Source organism: Pestalotiopsis fici (genome assembly GCF_000516985.1).
Source record: "Pestalotiopsis fici W106-1 unplaced genomic scaffold PFICI_Scf_1, whole genome shotgun sequence".
NCBI classification, from domain to species: Eukaryota; Fungi; Ascomycota; class Sordariomycetes; order Amphisphaeriales; family Sporocadaceae; genus Pestalotiopsis; species Pestalotiopsis fici.
The window spans coordinates 1579220-1596865 of record NW_006917091.1 but is presented as its reverse complement, the minus strand read 5'-3'; the positions used below and the strand labels follow the sequence as shown (position 1 = coordinate 1596865).

General features: G+C 50.9%; 4 protein-coding genes across 4 annotated transcripts; 3 read left to right on the top strand and 1 right to left on the bottom strand.

Moving 5' to 3' along the window:
* Positions 1–587: 587 nt before the first annotated feature.
* Positions 588–2411, top strand: PFICI_00494 (uncharacterized protein; the record flags this gene model as incomplete). Its single annotated transcript, XM_007829075.1, has 5 exons — positions 588–872; positions 936–1149; positions 1223–1623; positions 1680–2056; positions 2132–2411. The coding sequence occupies 5 exons, from the start codon at positions 588–590 to the stop codon at positions 2409–2411; spliced, it is 1557 nt and encodes a 518-aa protein (XP_007827266.1).
* Positions 2412–3155: 744 nt separating this feature from the next.
* Positions 3156–11158, bottom strand: PFICI_00493 (uncharacterized protein; the record flags this gene model as incomplete). The annotated part of the gene is made up of 3 exons (XM_007829074.1): positions 3156–10512; positions 10568–11039; positions 11101–11158. The coding sequence occupies 3 exons, from the start codon at positions 11156–11158 to the stop codon at positions 3156–3158; spliced, it is 7887 nt and encodes a 2628-aa protein (XP_007827265.1).
* Positions 11159–11681: 523 nt separating this feature from the next.
* Positions 11682–13174, top strand: PFICI_00492 (uncharacterized protein; the record flags this gene model as incomplete). Its single annotated transcript, XM_007829073.1, has 4 exons — positions 11682–12211; positions 12276–12457; positions 12520–12629; positions 12698–13174. 4 exons carry the CDS (start codon positions 11682–11684, stop codon positions 13172–13174), a joined length of 1299 nt encoding a protein of 432 aa, XP_007827264.1.
* A 2321-nt stretch (positions 13175–15495) lies between these two features.
* Positions 15496–16961, top strand: PFICI_00491 (uncharacterized protein; the record flags this gene model as incomplete). Its single annotated transcript, XM_007829072.1, has 2 exons — positions 15496–15953; positions 16010–16961. The coding sequence occupies 2 exons, from the start codon at positions 15496–15498 to the stop codon at positions 16959–16961; spliced, it is 1410 nt and encodes a 469-aa protein (XP_007827263.1).
* Positions 16962–17646: the final 685 nt, after the last annotated feature.

Below are 17646 nucleotides of genomic sequence, written 5' to 3'. Positions count from 1 at the left end.
TGACGAGCGCTGAGTGCTGAGGATGATGACTTATTTTAACCTGATATTCGCTTGGAGGCGCCCGAATTACCGGGACCGATGGACCTGATCCTTTTCTTGGCCCCCTTGTCGCTGCCTACCACTACATACAATCTTGGACCGAGGGAACCTGTTCGCTGGAACTCGCATACGCCCAATCAAGTCCTTGAACCCTCTTTCTTCAAGCTGAACTGACCTAGCCACATTCTGACAATATCGAATCCCAGCATTCAAAGTTAGGCGTCAGCATAACGATGGCTTACGTACGATGGTCAGGACTCAAGATAGTACCTCGAAAGATATGCCGCTAGCATAACGATTCAAGTCAATTCTCTGTATTTTAAAATTTGCAAAGTTCACGTGAGATTGAGTATGCGCAGGAGACCGCCAGCCACAGACATTGCCGGACTAGACCCCGAGATATCCTTGAATAGCCAGAACCATGGCGTCGGATATCGACCCATGCACACTCTGTCTAGAGGTATAAAAAGGCTGCATTCTTTCCATCGAAAAGGAAGATGGAATAGTCCAACACAAAAAACAGCAAGGCACCCAGCATCTAATACACAATGACCCGCTTTTCAGCCCTGGTCGCTTGCGGCCTTGCATTATTTCAGCCTTTGGCTCTTGCCAGCGCGCTTCTTCCTCGTGATGGCTACCAGTACTACACACGACACAACCTGACGGTTCAGCAAGTACAAAGCGAGCTGGGTCCCTTGCTATCACAGAATGCCAGCATCTTTGGGCCCAATGATACTCGATGGGAAAATGCCACCGAGAGATATCAGATGTACGCTGTGCCCGACATTAAGATGGTTGTCCGACCTGGAATGGAAGACGATGTGGCAATAGTTGTAAGTCAAACCACATCATTACTTCCCTGATGACACTCCCGGAGCCCTGCTGATATGTTGCAGGTGAAATATGCCAATCGCAACAGCATCCCGTTCATGGCCAAGAATCGTGGCCACGCATTGACTGCCACGGTTGGAGCGTTCTCAGGTATCCAGATCGACATGACCTCTTTGAACCAGATCAATTATCAGCCCGATATGAAAACAGCTTGGTTCCAGGGTGGTACTTATGACGACCAGGTCATGGTTGAGCTTTGGGACAGAGGATATGTTGCAAGTGAGTGATCTACAGCGCAGCCCCGACAGAGACAGGAGATGGACAGAAGACTGACCTTAAATCTGTAAACTAGCCACTGGAAGCTGTAGCTGTGTTGGCATGATGGGCCCTGGTCTCGGTGGAGGCCACGGGCGCTACCAGGGACTGTACGGTCTGATCAGTGACAACTTGGTCAACCTCAATGTTGTGCTCGCCGATGGAACAAAACTTCGAGTCAATGAGAGTACCAACCCGGACCTATGGTGGGCCATGCAAGGCGCTGGACACAACTTTGGCATCGTCACCAGCTTTGAGCTCAAGATCTATCCCGCGAACATTGAATCGTGGTACTACCGCAACTACGTCTTCACTCAGGAGCAGCTCGAGCCACTGTTCGAGGAGCTCAATGACTTCCACGACAGGGGTGCTCTACCAGGTGTCGTTGGCGGTGGCTATGTCATCTACGGTATGAACAAGACCGTCGATGAGAACAAGGTAAGTCACAAAGCCTGATCTATTTTCCATGGATTAGTACGCTAAGCATTCTTCAGGCCATTCTTTTCGCATCCTTCATCTACGCTGGTGCCCAGGCCGACGCCGAGCCAGTTTTCGAGCGCTTTGACAAGTTCGAGTACGTCGACAGACAGGAAGGCAATGTTCCGTTCCCCCAGGTCCCCGACGTCCAGGGGTCTGGACTGCGCGACCCCCTCTGCGCCGGAGGCAAGACGCACATCACGACTACTGCCGGTCTTCAGGAATACAACGTCACTGCGCAGCGCCAGATCTACGAGCTTTACAACCAGAAGATTGCGGAGCATCCCGAGCTCGAGGCCACCCGTGTCGTCATGGAAGGCTACTCTGTCGAGGGAGTCTTGAAGCACGACCCCAAGAAGTCTTCCTTTGGCCACCGTGACGATTATCTCACCACGTATGTCTTTGCACCCTCCCTCTTTTCCCACTTGCTCCATCGAGACCATTCAGACTGACAGCGCGTTCCATGTAGATACTTTGACGTCGAGAACCCCGCCGACTACGGCCTGCAGGACTATGCCCTCGAGTGGGCCAAGGAGACCCGGGACCTGTGGAACCTGGGCCAGCCCGAACCCCGTCGCAGCCAGCCCTCGACCTATGTCAACTACGCCCTCGGCGACGAGTCCCTGGAGATGATCTACGGCTGGGAGCCCTGGCGCCTACAGAAGCTCCGCGCCCTCAAGGCCAAGTACGACCCCCTCAACACGTTCCGCTACTACAACCCCATCCCACCGGCGACCAATCATTATTAGGTGAAGCACCCACAGCTGCCCTTTTTTTTCTCCATTTGGGTCATTCCTTTTCTTTGGTTATTAGACCATGTATCATTTTCAACCCCCTAGATGTATAGATTGTATGCTTCATTGAATTGTATTTTTACGGAGGTTTTCTGATGGGGTGTTCTTCTCGGGGAGGGGAGCGGTTAATTGAGGTTATTCTGCACTAGGCTGGGTTTTAGCTTTTGAGAAGGAATTGGCGCAATAGTATACAGCAGACAGGTTCGCACCAGGCACTTGGCACTTTTAGAATGAAACATTTAAATAGTCTACATGGTTCCTTATTTACATATCTTGAATCTCCGGAAGCTGGCTGCAGAAATTCCATATCTTTGCAAAATATTCGTGCCAAAAGACCTTGTAAGGCTTTTCGAAGACGTCCTCATCCCTCCTTCCCGTTGTCTTGCTGTTGCAAGTGGAAATGCTCTGATCACGCACAAGAAACCAAGAGTCAGGAACCATCAATCAAGACATCATTAGAGTACACCTGAAACCAGAGCAATTTAGACTAGAAGAAGAAAGTATCATTCTATTCAAAAATAACAACAAAATACAAATCTCAATCAGCCATTCCGTCGTGTGCGCATTGCTCACATGTATGATCTAACTCGTTCTTACGAAAACCAAAACGCCCCGAACCCCCCGAACTCCAAAAATGATTACCAATCTTGCCACACACAGCTGGCTGAAGATGAAGCTTGATTGGACGAGGGTGTCTTTCTACTCGCTCGGTGCCAACGCGTCATCAACAACTTTGGCGGCAAGCTCACTAATGCTGGTGTGGGCATCCAGCAAGTCCGGCATGCTGATCTTGAACTTGAACGCCTGATGGAACCAGTTGCGCAACTCGGCCGCTATCAGACTGTCCACTCCATGCGCTGCCACGGTCATGGCGGAATTCACACCTGACGCATCAATGAACAACATTTCAGCGACGGCGTTGGAGATGGCCTCGCTGACGAGCTCAGTGGCGCTGGCGTGCCCGTCGGGGCCGGCGTCAATTGCCTTTTGGAACGCGCGACGTATTTGGGACAGTCCCGACTTTCCACCGCCTCCCGCTGCCTCCTCGGCCGCTGCTAGATCCCCATCGTGGCGCTGCGCATCTTCAAACGCGCGCATCACCAATGAGACACGGCCGTCTGTGTACCACCGAGGCACGGTGCTGGTTGAAGTTCCCATTTCCACTTCGGCCCTCTTCTTGGCAGCCATGGCAGCTGGATCCATGCATGTGACAATATTGGCAGCGGACAACGGGTCCTGGTGCTTTCCGATCCAGCCTCTCTCATCTGATAAGTGCTCATGATCCAAGAAAGAAGGCTCGAGCAAGCCAAGGAACTGGTGCTCGGATATTGTCAGCACTTTGTTCCGGGCAAACAGATCGACGGTGATGGAATCAGTGCTGAGAGAGCCGAGATCGTTGATGAAACCAAACGATGATGCCGTTGCCGGTAAACCAAGGCGCCTTCGGTAACGGGCAAAGTAATCTTGGAAGTTGTTGGCCGCAGTGTAGGCGCTCTGCGTAGCGAGAGCACATATGGATTCTATGGATGTAACCATGACAAAGAAGTCCAAAGGTTGTTTGATCGTTGCGTCATGGAGATTTCTAGTACCGCGCACTTTCGCTGCTAGACTCTGTTGCCATCTCTCGGCAGAAACTTTATCAAAGGAGACATCCAAGTAAGAGACCGCGGCATGAATTACGCCCTTGATTGGTCTCTGTGCTGCAGCTTCTCCAATGACACGAGCGACGCTGTCAGACTTGCTCACGTCGCAAGCAACGGCTTGCACGTCAATGTCGCGCAATTTCATCTCCTCAATGAAGCTTGCTGCGCCTGGCGTGTCGAGACCACGTCTGGAAAGTATTATCAGGTGACGTGCACCGCGGCTCCCTAGCCAGTTGACAATGGACTGACCAAGCCCACCAAGGCCTCCCGTTATGACGTAGCAGCCCTCGGGGTCGAATCGAGCGACCGGCGTTGGCGACATCATCCTCACTGGCGTGTCCGGATTTTCGAAGCTAATGACGAGCTTTCCAACGTGCGTACCTTTGGAAAACCCAAGCAGGACTTTGTCTAGCTGTGAGATATCGGTGGCTGAATGTGGATGAATGGGTCCAATGAGGCCTGCCCTGTAATACTTGTCCACAGTCTGTAGCAGCTCGGCTCCAAGTTCGGGATCGTCATCAAGCAGCAGTGATAGATCAAATGATGAAAAGTTGGCATTCTTCTGGAAAAGCTCGAGACCAACTACCTTGGAAGATGTCACATCCATTCTACCCACGTCGACCAAGTGGCCTAGAGGCGCCAGCGCCTTGAGAGACGCGTAAAGCATGTCTCCTCTGGAAGAACTGAGAATGACATCAAAGCCGCCTTTGGGAAGAGAGCGGGCCAGTTTCGCAATATCCGATTCGCTACGCGAAGAGATGATATGCGAAGATGGCATGTTGAAGTTTTCAACAAGGAAGCGGGCTTTCTCGTCAGTTCCAACCGTGGCGAAAATCTGGGCACCCTTGGACTGCGCAAGCTGTATTGCTGCCAAGCCTAAACCGCCAGTGGCAGATTGTATCAAGACTGTTTGCCCCTTTCTCAGATGTGCAAGGTGGTCGAAGGCGTACACTGCTGTCATGTACACAAGGGGCATAGTTGCAACTTCGACGAAGCCATCACTAGACTGTAGTTTCTGGGCTGCAATGGCCCGGACTCTTGTGTAGTTTCCGAAATGCCCCTTGGCGGTACCATAGACCCTGTCGCCTATGGAAACATTGGTCACATTTGCACCGACCGCAGCAACAATACCCGCAAACTCAGAGGACAGATTGTTGCCGTCAAATTTGCCCGAGGATAGGCCCAGGTCCTTCCAGTTCAGCCCGACCGCTGCAACCTTGACATCGATCCAGTCGGCTGCAAGCGGCTGCTGAAGTTCGGTGTAGGATTTGAAGTAAAGGGAACTCAGTATACCGGGGGTTTCAAAGGCGGCGCGGACGGGTCCCTGACTGTCTAGAGGTAAGAGCTCTGTATTGCTGTTCTTGGGACTCCTGTTCAGTTCTGCAAATTCTTGCAGTCCTGAGTCTGGTACAATCCGGCTGACCCAAAGACAACCGTCCTGCCAGACAAACTCGCTGTCGATATTTGCATCGCTTGTCTCCTGCTGCAGCAACTGCTCCTGAGCGAGGATCGTCTTGACTAGGTCCTTGTCATCCACATTGTAGTTTTCAGCATTGATGTCGATGGACATGTATTGACCCGCGGGATTTTCAGTCGCAATTGTACGCAGCAGACCAGCCACCACGGCCCCATCGGGATTGACGCCCTTTACCATCCCTGAAGAAGTCAAGCACAGCAAGCTTGCAGCGCTTGATACGAGATTTTGAAATGTCTTCAAAGTATCTTCGTCTTCATCTAGCGTCAACTGGTTCTCATGGAGGAACAGAATCACCCGTTCATTGGATGATAGATTGTGCAGGGCTTTCTTGAAAGGAACAACTTGAACAGAAGCCCCTTGAGACAGTAGATCTTGGTAGAGTGCGACAAGGAGCGACGGTCGCTCTGTTTCGTCGTGCCAGATCAACCTGATCTTAGCGGTTGCCCCCTCTCCTCGACTCTTTGCTTCCTGTCCGGGGTTCTCATCCTGCAGCGTACTCACAAGAGTCGTTGTCGTGTTGTGAGGATGAGGGTAATCGTCCAACACAATCTCAGTACCGTTGAACCCTGCCGCTCGGAGAGCTGTCTCCCATGAATTCAAACTCAAGAAAGGCATGTCCAAGCGCCCGTCGGGAATACCATGCCAGTATCCGGTGAGCGTTCCAAGCACCAGACCAACCAGTATTTGATTTCTGGTGTTCTCTACCAGTACCAATTTACCACCTGGCTTCAAGAGCTTTCGGCAATTTGCCAATGTCTCTGAAATGCTTGTTGTCGCATGCAAGGTCTGCGACGCCATGACGACATCATACACAGGCTGAAATCCTTGTTCCAGTGGGTCCTTCTCGATATCCAAGGTCGCATAGTTGACGTCGTGAAACTCGGCCATGGATTCCCGAGCCGAGGTCAAGAATCCCGGGGAAATATCCGTGAAAGTGTAGTCACCATATCGTTTGATGCCGTTGGGACCAGCAAGCGCTTTCATGGCAACTCGAGTCGCACCACCTGTTCCAGCTCCAAGCTCCAGTAAACGCAGATCGGGGTTTGCATGGCCCAGACTATCGAGGATGTTGTGAAGCTGAGGATATGCGCTGGTCATGAACAACCCTGTCTCGTAAAGCGATGCCAGAATTCCCTCATTGACGAGGACATCAACTCCGGTTGTGCGTTCCTTGAGGATATCACTCATGTTTGCATGTAGTGCCTTGACAGCTCTAGCTTCGGGGTTAAAAGACATTCCTTGGTACAACTCCTCAATGGATTGAAGTCTCTGCTCTTTCGAAAGCTGTTTTGCTTCTTGCATCAGAGGTGTATCCTCATGAACACGTCGCTCCACCCAATTGAAAAAGTGACCGACATTCCCGGAGGGTATCGGGATCTCCGAGCCTTTGCCAAAGGACTCATACATGTCGTAAACAATGATGGAGGCTATCTTATTCAAATTGAGTAGAAGCGGAATCTTCTCGAGGTTCTCCTTTGGCGGGCTGAATATCTGGCGACACTGATCGTTGTCGAGATTACGGATATCTGGCTTCCACACCAACCTCGTGAATGGGCTGCTAAAAGCTTTGGATTGAGCTGCACTAATCGACTTTGACTCGCTGTAGCTGATGCAACGAAGCTGGTCGATATTGAGCACAACGTCTCCAGTGTCATCAAGCACTTGGAGCTGGATATACGCGCCGCGGAGACCGCGAAGCTCTCCTTTCGCGATGGCCGTAGTCTGTTTTCCGTTGATGCCATTCTTGATGTACATCTCCGAGAGGTGAACAGGGACATACGCCGTGGTAGCTCTACTGAGCTCGCCTCCATGACAACCAATGAGGCCGAGTTGGAATGTAGCATCGAGTGAGCTCGGATGGACAAGATAACCCGATTCTCCCCCAGTTATGGTATCTGCGGTTGTGCTCATTGAAACTCTGGCTTGGACCACTTGTTGCCTAGGGTCGGCACTGATCTCCGACAAGCCTTGAAACGCTGACCCATACCCCAGGCCGATGGACGAGAACTTGTGATACCATGAACGAGCATCAACCACCTTCCGGCTGCTTGAGATGCTTATCTTGGTCTGCTCCTCGGGGTCGGCAATTTCAGCCTTTACAAGCCCGGTGCAATGTTCCGTCCATTCGTTAGACCCATGAGAAATTGTGCTGATGGTAAATGAGGCCCAAGTGGGAGATTTTGGGTTGAATGCGTCGTCAAGTTCCAGGCTCAGGATCACCTCAACGCCGTAGTCATCTTCTGGAATTCTAAGGGCTGATTTGATGGCAACATTTCGAAGTTTGTAGCCACTGACGTCCAGAGATTCGGGCAAATCTGTATAGACCTGAGCCATTGCCTCTAATGCCATGGTCATGTATCCGGCTGCTGGGAATACAGCGTCTGGGATCAAGCGATGTTCAGCTAACCAAGGAACATCCTTGACTCGAAGAATGTTGCGCCATTGTGGTCGCAACTTGGCGTTGCCAGCAATCCTAGAGCCCAGCAAGTCGTGCCTGATGACATCTCTCAATCGGTATTCCTTACTCACACGACTCTCGTTATAAATCACAGGGCCATAAGAATATTGGTACGGAGGAAGATCAATATCTGTATAGCCATGTACGACTGCAGTCTCACTGTCACTGCCCTCGTCGAAAGCGTTGACTGTACACAAGTCGATAGCTGCGTTGAGTCCGAAAAGCGTACCTGCAAGTTCCAACACAGACTCCCGTGCATCTTCGTTTCTGCTCAAAGAGGCAGCGTATGGTACAGATTTTCCAACGCTCTTCAGTATTTGGGTGACTGGACTCTTCAAGGCACCATGAGGCCCTATCTCAACGAGAACATCGATTGGAAGATTTTCTTGAGACACCATGTTTTTCAGCGCCTCGGAAAATCGTACCGGAGATTCTAGATTGGCCCGCCAATATGCAGCTGTCGTGTCAGAGCTTGATATAGACTTTTCAGGCGCAACAGAGGATAGCCAGGGCACTTCGGGATAATGCTCGTGGTCGACATCGAGCTCACGGATGCGATCGAGGCCTCCAGAAAGCATCGTACTATAGTCAGCACCTAATGGGATCATATGGTGCGAGTGGTACGCATTTCCACCTGTACGAAGCATGCGATTGAATACACCATCCGAGGTCAAGGCCTTTGCTAGCTGTTCAATGGCAGGTGTATCTCCAGACAGTGTGACGCTGTTTGGCGAATTGATGGCTGCAATTCTGGCCTCACCGCCTTGAAGAACATGCAAGTAGTCGGACACGTCCTCAGGTCCCAGGCCTACTGCTAACATCGTACCCTGTTGCTTGTTCTTTGCGACTGCTTTGCCGCGATAGTAAGCCGCCACGATGGCTTCGGCGGCTGTTATCCGACCGGACGCGTATGCTGCTGCCATCTCACCAGAAGAGTGCCCGACAACGCTCGAAGGACGAACTGACCAAGAAGCCAAGAGATCCACCAGACCGACTTGCAGTGCCGTGCATGCCGTCTGCGATATCTCAGGTTGTTGGACCAAGTCCTTTTCGCAGTTTCCGCTCAATATGTCCTTGATAGACCACGACGGAGGATCGTGCAGCGATCGGAGGACGTGATCTAGGTACAAAATGGCAGTCCGGAATGCCCGATACTGGAAAAGCTCCGCACCCATGGCCGTCCATTGCGCACCTTGACCCGTGAAGATAAATCCGACATTCGCCGACTGTAGGGGACTTGAGAAAATCTTTTTTTCGACATTCAAACCTTCCTTCACGTTGGATTTGTTGACAATGCGGAACGTCCTTTGCTGCAGCTTGGAGCGCTTCAACCCAAGAGTGTACGCCACGTTCGCCAGGGAGAAATCGTCGACGACGTCGGACAGCGCGTCAATGTTGAGCTTCAGCGATTGTGCACTCTGGGCGGAAAATGGCAGTAGAACAAGCTCGCGAGAAGGTGCGGTAGCTTTCTGGATCTTTTTCGGTTCTTCTATGTAGGGTTTATGTCGCAATACTGAGTCGCCGTTTTGATGTGCATTCGACTGTCCATTGGAAGTGGCACCATTGGAATACCCATTTGTACTCCCATTTGTGTGGCCGTTTGTGTGGCCATTTGTACGACCATTTGCTGCCTGTGCTCGACGGGTGGAGCTATGTCCTACATTTTCGTGATAACTCGGATAGACAACACTGACATCATCAATGATACAGTGCCCATTTGCGCCGCCGAAACCAAATGAGTTGATACTGGCTCGCAGGACCTTGTCTTCTGGCCATGGTGTCAACTCTGTGACCACATGAACTCGAGCCTTTTCAAAATCGATGTTTGGATTGAGTCTCTCGACGCCGAAACTCGGTGGGATCGCTCTAGCCTCTAGCGAAAGAACAATCTTCATGATGGCTGCGAGGGCGCTAGCACCCTCGCTGTGCCCCAGGTTGGTCTTGACGGATCCGATGAACAGAGGGTCAGTGGGCGAGGCTCGGACTGATGAGAAGACATTGCCGACCGCTGATACCTCAATGGGATCACCCACTGGTGTTCCAGTACCATGGCACTCGAAATAGGTCGTCTCTGAAAATGGTAGATTGCCAGCATTTGCGTATGCTTGGCGAATGACAGCTTCTTGGCCTGCTGCACTTGGCCGAGTGATGCCTCCAGTCCGACCATTTGCATTTACAGCTGTACCTCTAATGAGAGCTCTCATGGGGGACCCATCCAGGGCAGCTAATGATGACCTTTTGATATATAGTGCGGCAAATCCTTCACCTCTCGCATACCCATCGGCGCTGGCATCGAAAGTGTGACATCTTGAAGTAGGCGACAGGGCGCCGAGCTTGTTTAGTGCAATCTGTAGGCTGGGGTCCACTAGCCAGTTGGACGCTGCTACAATGGCCGAGTCGCAGTCTCCGTTGCGGATAGAATTGACTGCCAAATGCACTGCATACATGGACGAGGAACAAGCAGTATCCAATGCAAGACTAGAGAAATGGTAAATCATAGTGAAGGGAGTTAGAGAGCGATCTTGGTACATACCTTGGGCCCTGCAAGTTGAAGATATAGCTTATACGATTAGCAAGGATACTGGTTGCCGCACCTGTGGTGGCATAAGGGCGAGGGTAGTCCCAGTCTCTGGCTTGCATCATCCAGTGGTCGAGGGAGAAGTTGCCGACGAATACGCCCGTCCGAGATCCTGAGATACTGTCCCAAGTCTCGCCACCATTCTCGAATGCTTCGTAGACGACTTCGAGTAGCTTCCGCTGCGACGGGTCCATGGTTTCCACCTCCAGACCCGTCATACCGAAGAAAGAATGATCGAATAGCCGGGGGTCCTCGTCCACCAGGAATCCACCTTTGGTCGACATTGTACCTGGGCGATCCGGATTTGGATGGTAGAACCCCTTCTTTGAGAAGCGTGGCTCGACAAATTCCCGGTACCCATCTCTCTTATTCTTCAAGAGATCCCACAAGTCGCCAGGCGACTTGACACTACCAGGCCATCGGCACCCTGTTGCACTCATTCATGAGCATGTGGTCTGTAGGTACCTATCGAGGAATATTTGACTTACCCATGCCAACTATGGCTATCGGCTCAGGTCCATCGCTGGGCCTTGCCTCTGAAGTCATGGTTGAAATTGCTTCTGATTTTGGTATCTATTTTCTGATTGTGTTGAAGTGTCAGTCTCTGACATTGAACAGGACATGGCCTTGGACTTTGGAATTCTTGCAGAAACTATCCTTATCAACTGTGATCAAGTTTCTCCAGAAAAAGGTTGGTCGTACCGTGCCAATCTGCGAATGTAAGCATGCCCGACTTCGGACTTTCATGAAAGGTACAGAGTGGTCGTCGTAATGCCGCTTTTTTTCGGCCGTCCGCTGATCAGCAATGCAGTCACTCGGGCATGATGCCCGGACTTTTTCGGTTTTATCAATGTAGCGACACCCTGTGCGTCACAATGTAACTATGGTTTGTGTGGGGGATTTTGTTGAGATGCGAATTGATAAGTAAACAGCCGGTAGGAAAAAGTTACGGGGCGTCTTCCACAAGCCGCCTGGTTTCTTATCTCTGTTATTCCTACATTCGGGAGCGACTCATCCTCACTTTTGAGAACCGTTCATCCCTGCTTCCAGAGACAAACGAACGTCTAAGATGGCTACCAACGGTATCAACTCGCACCAAAACGGCCATGTGCCTGCCAAGGGTGCTTCCATCCTCGAGCTGGCCGAGAATATCCTTGAGCAAACAAAAGGCATCACGAAATATCTTCAAGCCAATAATCTCGCCGCTCCGACATTCTCGGTGAACTCTAGTGATCCTCCAGCGACCGAGCAGTACCAGGCCCTACAGAGCAGTTTGCGAGAATCCTTGGAGGACCTGCAGAGATTGATTGACGGTCCCCGAAGGTTCCTGCGTTCTTTCGCCGCTTATACCTACGACTTGGCATCAATGCAAATCGCTCTAGACTTTGAATTCTTTACTTTGGTGCCGGCCGAGGGCGAGATCTCGTTGAAGAGTCTTGCGGAAAAGGCTGGTTTGGATCTCGACCGCGTCAGCCGCACGATCCGCATGCTCATCACTTTACGATTCTTCCAAGAGGACACTCCCGGCTTTATTTCGCATAGCTCCAGCTCCATTGTCCTCCACAAAGATGAGGAGTTGCGAGCTACAGTGCACTACACGTACGCAAATCCTGCCGAATACCAGTGCTCACCCGCTTCCGCAGAACCGCTCACTCTGTTACAGGCTTGACGAATTGCTCAAGGCGGCCGCCTACTCGGCTGCCAGCTTGAAGGCAGACCCATTCGAGGCGGATAGCAACCATTGTCCATTCAAATATCAGCATGGCCTTCCCATTTTTGAATGGTATGCTGCAAATCCGTCTAACGCGGGTCGTTTTGCAAGGGCAATGGCAGGGGCAACTAGAAGTAAGTTGACACTCACTCTCTGATCTCATGACCATTTTTGGACTCTACTCAACATACGATAGTGGATCGGCACATCAACGAGCTAAGAGACTGTTTCGACTGGGGTAGTTTGAAGGGCACAGTGGTCGACTGCGGTGGTGGCAGTGGACATATCTCCATGACTTTGGCTCGGGTAAGTGACCCTGGACTGTCCGAGACGCTCCGACCTGCGATAATTTGCTGACCTATTTTGTTGCTCAGCTTTTCCCTGAGCTCACGTTCGTAGTGCAGGACGGGTCGACGAACATGTTGGATGAGGGCCAGAAGCTGCTCACCGACGATATTCGTGACCGTGTCTCATTCGCGCAGCACAGCTTCTTCGACCCACAGCCGTACCGAGACGCAGCGGCGTTCCTCATTCGCCAATGCACGCACAACTGGTGTGACCGAGACGTTATCACCATGTTCAAGGGCATGGTGCCAGGCCTCGAGGGCTCCAGTCCCGACACGCCGCTACTGGTCAACGACATCATCATGCCGGAGCCGGGGCAGTGGCCGCGATACGCAGAGCGCGAGGTGCGACAGATTGATCTCGTTATGCTGGTAGGATTCGGCGCAAAACAGCGAACCAAGGCAGAGTTCGAGACCCTGTTGAAGGAAGCAGATGCCAGGTATGAGATTCGCAAGTTGCACTCGACGGGGCCGCTCGGTCTCCTCGAGATTTACCTCAAGCGATAGATACATATGTACGTAATGACTAGAGGTTTAGCTTGAACATGCTATCAAGGCATACATTCAAAACAGACCCAGATGGATTGAAGACTGCGCAGTGATGCCGCTACAATGCTGAGACTCTGTGTGCGAATTTGGTAAATTATCGGTTCGAGGCGCGCACGTACTGGTCTTATCGCAATGAATGCCGCATTTGTGCTGAGTGGATGGATGGCAACACGTCAATTGATGACCTTGACGGCATGCAGGTCGAGCATAACGGCCCATTATGCCCTGCAGGGTCTGGCTAAAAAGACCTCGCGGGGCGTTCCGCGGGCTTGGTCAGGGTTAGGGCCAGATGCCCGGCTTCCTCGACCAAGTCCCGAGAAGCAAGTATGTTAGGCCTGGGGGTACATTACTTGGCGGGCGGGGTTTGCACTGGCCCCCCACTGAGAGCATGCTTGGACCTGGAGCAATGCCCGATTTCCATACTTACAGCGACCTACTAACTATTAGCAGCGCGCAGGGAAACCTGGGGGCGCCAGAGGGTCACACCCAACATAACTCGAGGTACCAGGTCGTGGATAAATATCATATCATATTGTGCCAATTTAGACTTTAGGTGGCACACTGCAGTAAAGGGCGGGACAGGTTCTATAGGTCACTTTATCGGAGCGGGGAGTGCAAGCTGGCAGGTGCATTGCTGACTGCATTATCAGTAACATCTATGGACACCCCAGAACACAACCAAATACCCGACAGAACCTTTCAGCTGGGCGCTGGGAGCATCCGCCCGAATGCAACCTCGGACTGCTCAACACCACACAACGTTCAACGTCCAGTCTAGCTGTTGCGAGCTGACGTGAGAACTCGTGTCTCATATTCATGCCCAGAAATCTGCAATCAAGACCCATCTGCTGCCAAGGCAGCCAGGAAATGCTCTAAGCTTGGGGTATGTGGGAATCGTTTGACAGTATTTGTCTACCCGCCGCATACATGCGTGCACACAACACACACACACATGCACGCACCTAAGTTGCATACTCACCTATTTCAGTAAGCTTACCTATGTTCCATATGTGCGTCCAGGGTTTCTTACCGCGTTCGATATATTCTTCATCAACATAGGATATGCCGATCGATCGAGTGTCAGACGAGACATACATATCTGTTACGACATTGTACGCGCCCGTCTTTATCACCAATGACTGAATTCGGTAAAATTGCCTGTTCATTCTTCTGGCTACCCTCATGCAGAAGACACAATCATGTAGCCCTTTTGGATTTCATGACTGACATATGTAAGTCACATATTTGAATCAATTGAACACGGTCCACCCGAGACTGGGAGGGAGCGCTTCGCTCTGATCTCCTGCAAACTCTGCCTGCGATGGACAAGGCAAACCGGAGGCGACGAGTGTATGCATGCATCCATTGCTACAAACGAAAACAAAAAGTAGGTAGAGGTTTTGTCTTCATTCGAGATATCAAGCTGTATAGACACCTAGCTCACAAAGACATCCAATCGACTAGTGTAATCGACAATACCCTTGCGACCATTGCACTCGTCGGCGACGACCAGAAGAATGTGCTTATTATCCTTCTTCTTCTTCCACCACCTCAAATGCGTCTTTGCCAAGACAGGCGGATACAAGTAGCGACACAGAGAATGATGCACTTCAGCGCAGAATCAGCGTTGGGACCGATGAGCATAGCTGGTGGACTCCAGACAGCAACAGCACCACCGTCAGCAATAGTTGCACATCCTCACTATCTGATCTTTTTGGATACTTTGAGGAAAGCGAGTCCAACACGATTGCATTGCTCCATATGGTCGGTACCCCTCCAAGCGATCTCGTACCTACTGTCTCTGGTCTACATAAAAACGACCATTAACTAACCTTGGTTTAGGCGGGACTAGATAGAAGGCAGATCTTGGGTGATACATATCAGACCTTGCCACAAAACGCAGCGGCCAGTGTGCAGCAAGAACTGGAAAGGCTACCTGATCGCCAGATTATTGATTTTATAATCCAGTTCTTTATCACTGATGTCAATTGGTGAGTCTCCTTCGTATCTTGCCCGCCCCTATTTAAGGCCAAGCTTGTAGAGAGGTCAAATGGTCTGAAACGGCAACCAACTTTGTAGGTGCCCGATCTCGTAAGTGAACAGCATCTCACTAACCACCCGTGAACTCTAGGATGGAACAGATCTTGCACCCACCTGTAAGTCCAGTCCTTTGCTTACGGCTGCATTTCTCTTCTTTCCCCCGAGATTGTAGCAACCTGTAGGGATTATTCGCTTGCTACCTGCATCTGCAACAATGTGATCTGATGCTTACTGGAATCATGATGGAACAGTGGTTTTTAAAGGAGTATTATGCCTGGTGGTCCAAATTGCCGCCTCCATCTCTAGCCGATTGCGAATTTACCATCCTTGTCTTGAGGGTCTGTTCTTATGCGTCGCAATTCCTGCCTTCTCCATCACATACAATTGACAGTATCCGTGGAGTATCCCTGACGGACATCAGAAGAGACTGCGATGAGATTGCAGACAGTCTTGCCAGCACTTGCAGTAGTCTAGATACGAGAGGCACGCTGTTGCGGGTACAACAGCTTGCGTTCGTCGGTTTAAGACTCCAGTGTGAAGGCCGAACCACTGCTTTCTGGGACACCCTTGGCAATCTTCTACGGGTAGCACAACGTGTTGGCATCCACAAAGAAGTACCAGCATCAATACCAGGCCCATCCGAGCCCGAGAAAGAAATGCGCCGACGATGTTTCTGCATTCTCTACATATGGGACAGGTATCATCACCCTTCATGTTGAACCGCTCAAGACCAAAACTAAGCATTGGACACAGCTTGCTTTCAAGACAGCTTGACCGCATCCCGTTTCTACCAAGCGGGCTAGCTGCTACCAACCTACCTCGCATGAGACTCTTGCTTGATCCAGATGATATAGAAGCGCCCGAGACCTTCACTGAACGTCTTCTTCAAGTGCGTTTGGCAAATTTCTGGAGGAGTCTCAGCCCCAACTTTGGACTGGAGTATGACATGACCGAAGCTGAGACCAGATATGAGAGATTCTGTGCTCAATTTCTCAATACTCTGCCGCCAGCCTTTGCACTTCAGCCAAACAAGATGTGGGACGCGCGGATACCCATGCTTTCAAGGCAGAGGCAAGTTCTGCACATTACCATTTGGGATACTGTCTGCTGGAACTTCAAACCCCTACTTCTCCTCCCATCGACTGTAGTGCAGAGCCTCCCCTCGTACAAGCAAGTACTGCTCCTCTCGCAAAAGAAAATGCTGGCTATGGCGGCACTCAGTATGCTTGCCGCTGTTGACGTACTACACAACCTAATGGGTAATTCTCACACACGATCTGCCCCTATTATCTTCGCCACGTTCGAGGCTGCAGTTATTATTGCCTCGATTTGTCTGGACCCAGCGTTTGTTGAGGAAATTGACACGACTATCCAGCCATCTGTATTAACCTCGTTGATGAACGGAGGAACTTCACTGAGCAAGGACGGCTGCTTGAGGGCTCTTCATAGTGCACAGAAGCGCTTGCACATGTTGGCCGAGGTCAGTAGCATGGCAGATGCCGGGTCGCGGGTTTTGAACAACCTCGTCGAAAGATTGAACCCTCGATCATGCGAGTCAGAAGAATTAGATCTAGAAACAGTTGTGCCCGAGTATTGGGCAAACATTGATCATGATCCAGCCGTGCAGGTTTTCGGGCTGAGCGGCTTTCTTTCCAGTTCAGTACCTGATGACCCATATCCAGATTGGGATATGCTGGGTCCTTGATCAAGAGGGATAGAGCTAGTGATAAAGTATCGAAAGCACAGACTTGCGGGACTAGATTATAGATTTGTACAATAGATATCGGAGAAACTCTCTGGCGAGGACTTTGTTTCATTAATTTTCCGAAAGGCAATGGTATTCACATTCGGAGTCGCCTTTTGTATCATGAATTTAGCAACACCATGTCTAGTGAAGCTCGACTATCTACAGTGGACGGCGCAAAATGGAATTTCGGATGGAACAATTTGACAATATTTGAACACTACTCGAAATCGCCATAGCTAAAAACCAACTAGCACCCGCACGATATCACTAGATAGGGTGTATTATACCACTGCCAAGCATTTGCAAATCGAAAATTCTGTTGTTTTCTGCACAACTACAAGCTGTATTAGCTAAACAAATCTTTAGTAACTTGAAGACTTGGCAAACAAACCCCATGCCATGGGCGTCGAAGGCTGCTGACATTGTGATCGATCCCAAGGCCCTAGCAATTCGATTTCGGTTCTGTGACTGCTAGACTAGAGTAGCAAGCAGGATCTCAAAGGATCGTGGCGCAAACATCAACATCAGGGCTACTGCCGTGTCCCGTTACTCAAGACTTTAGGGAAGGACGGGGGTACAAAACGGGCCAGGTACCCCGCGGTAGGTAGAGCCCCCAGCCATGTGCACTTTTAGGGCCCCGGGC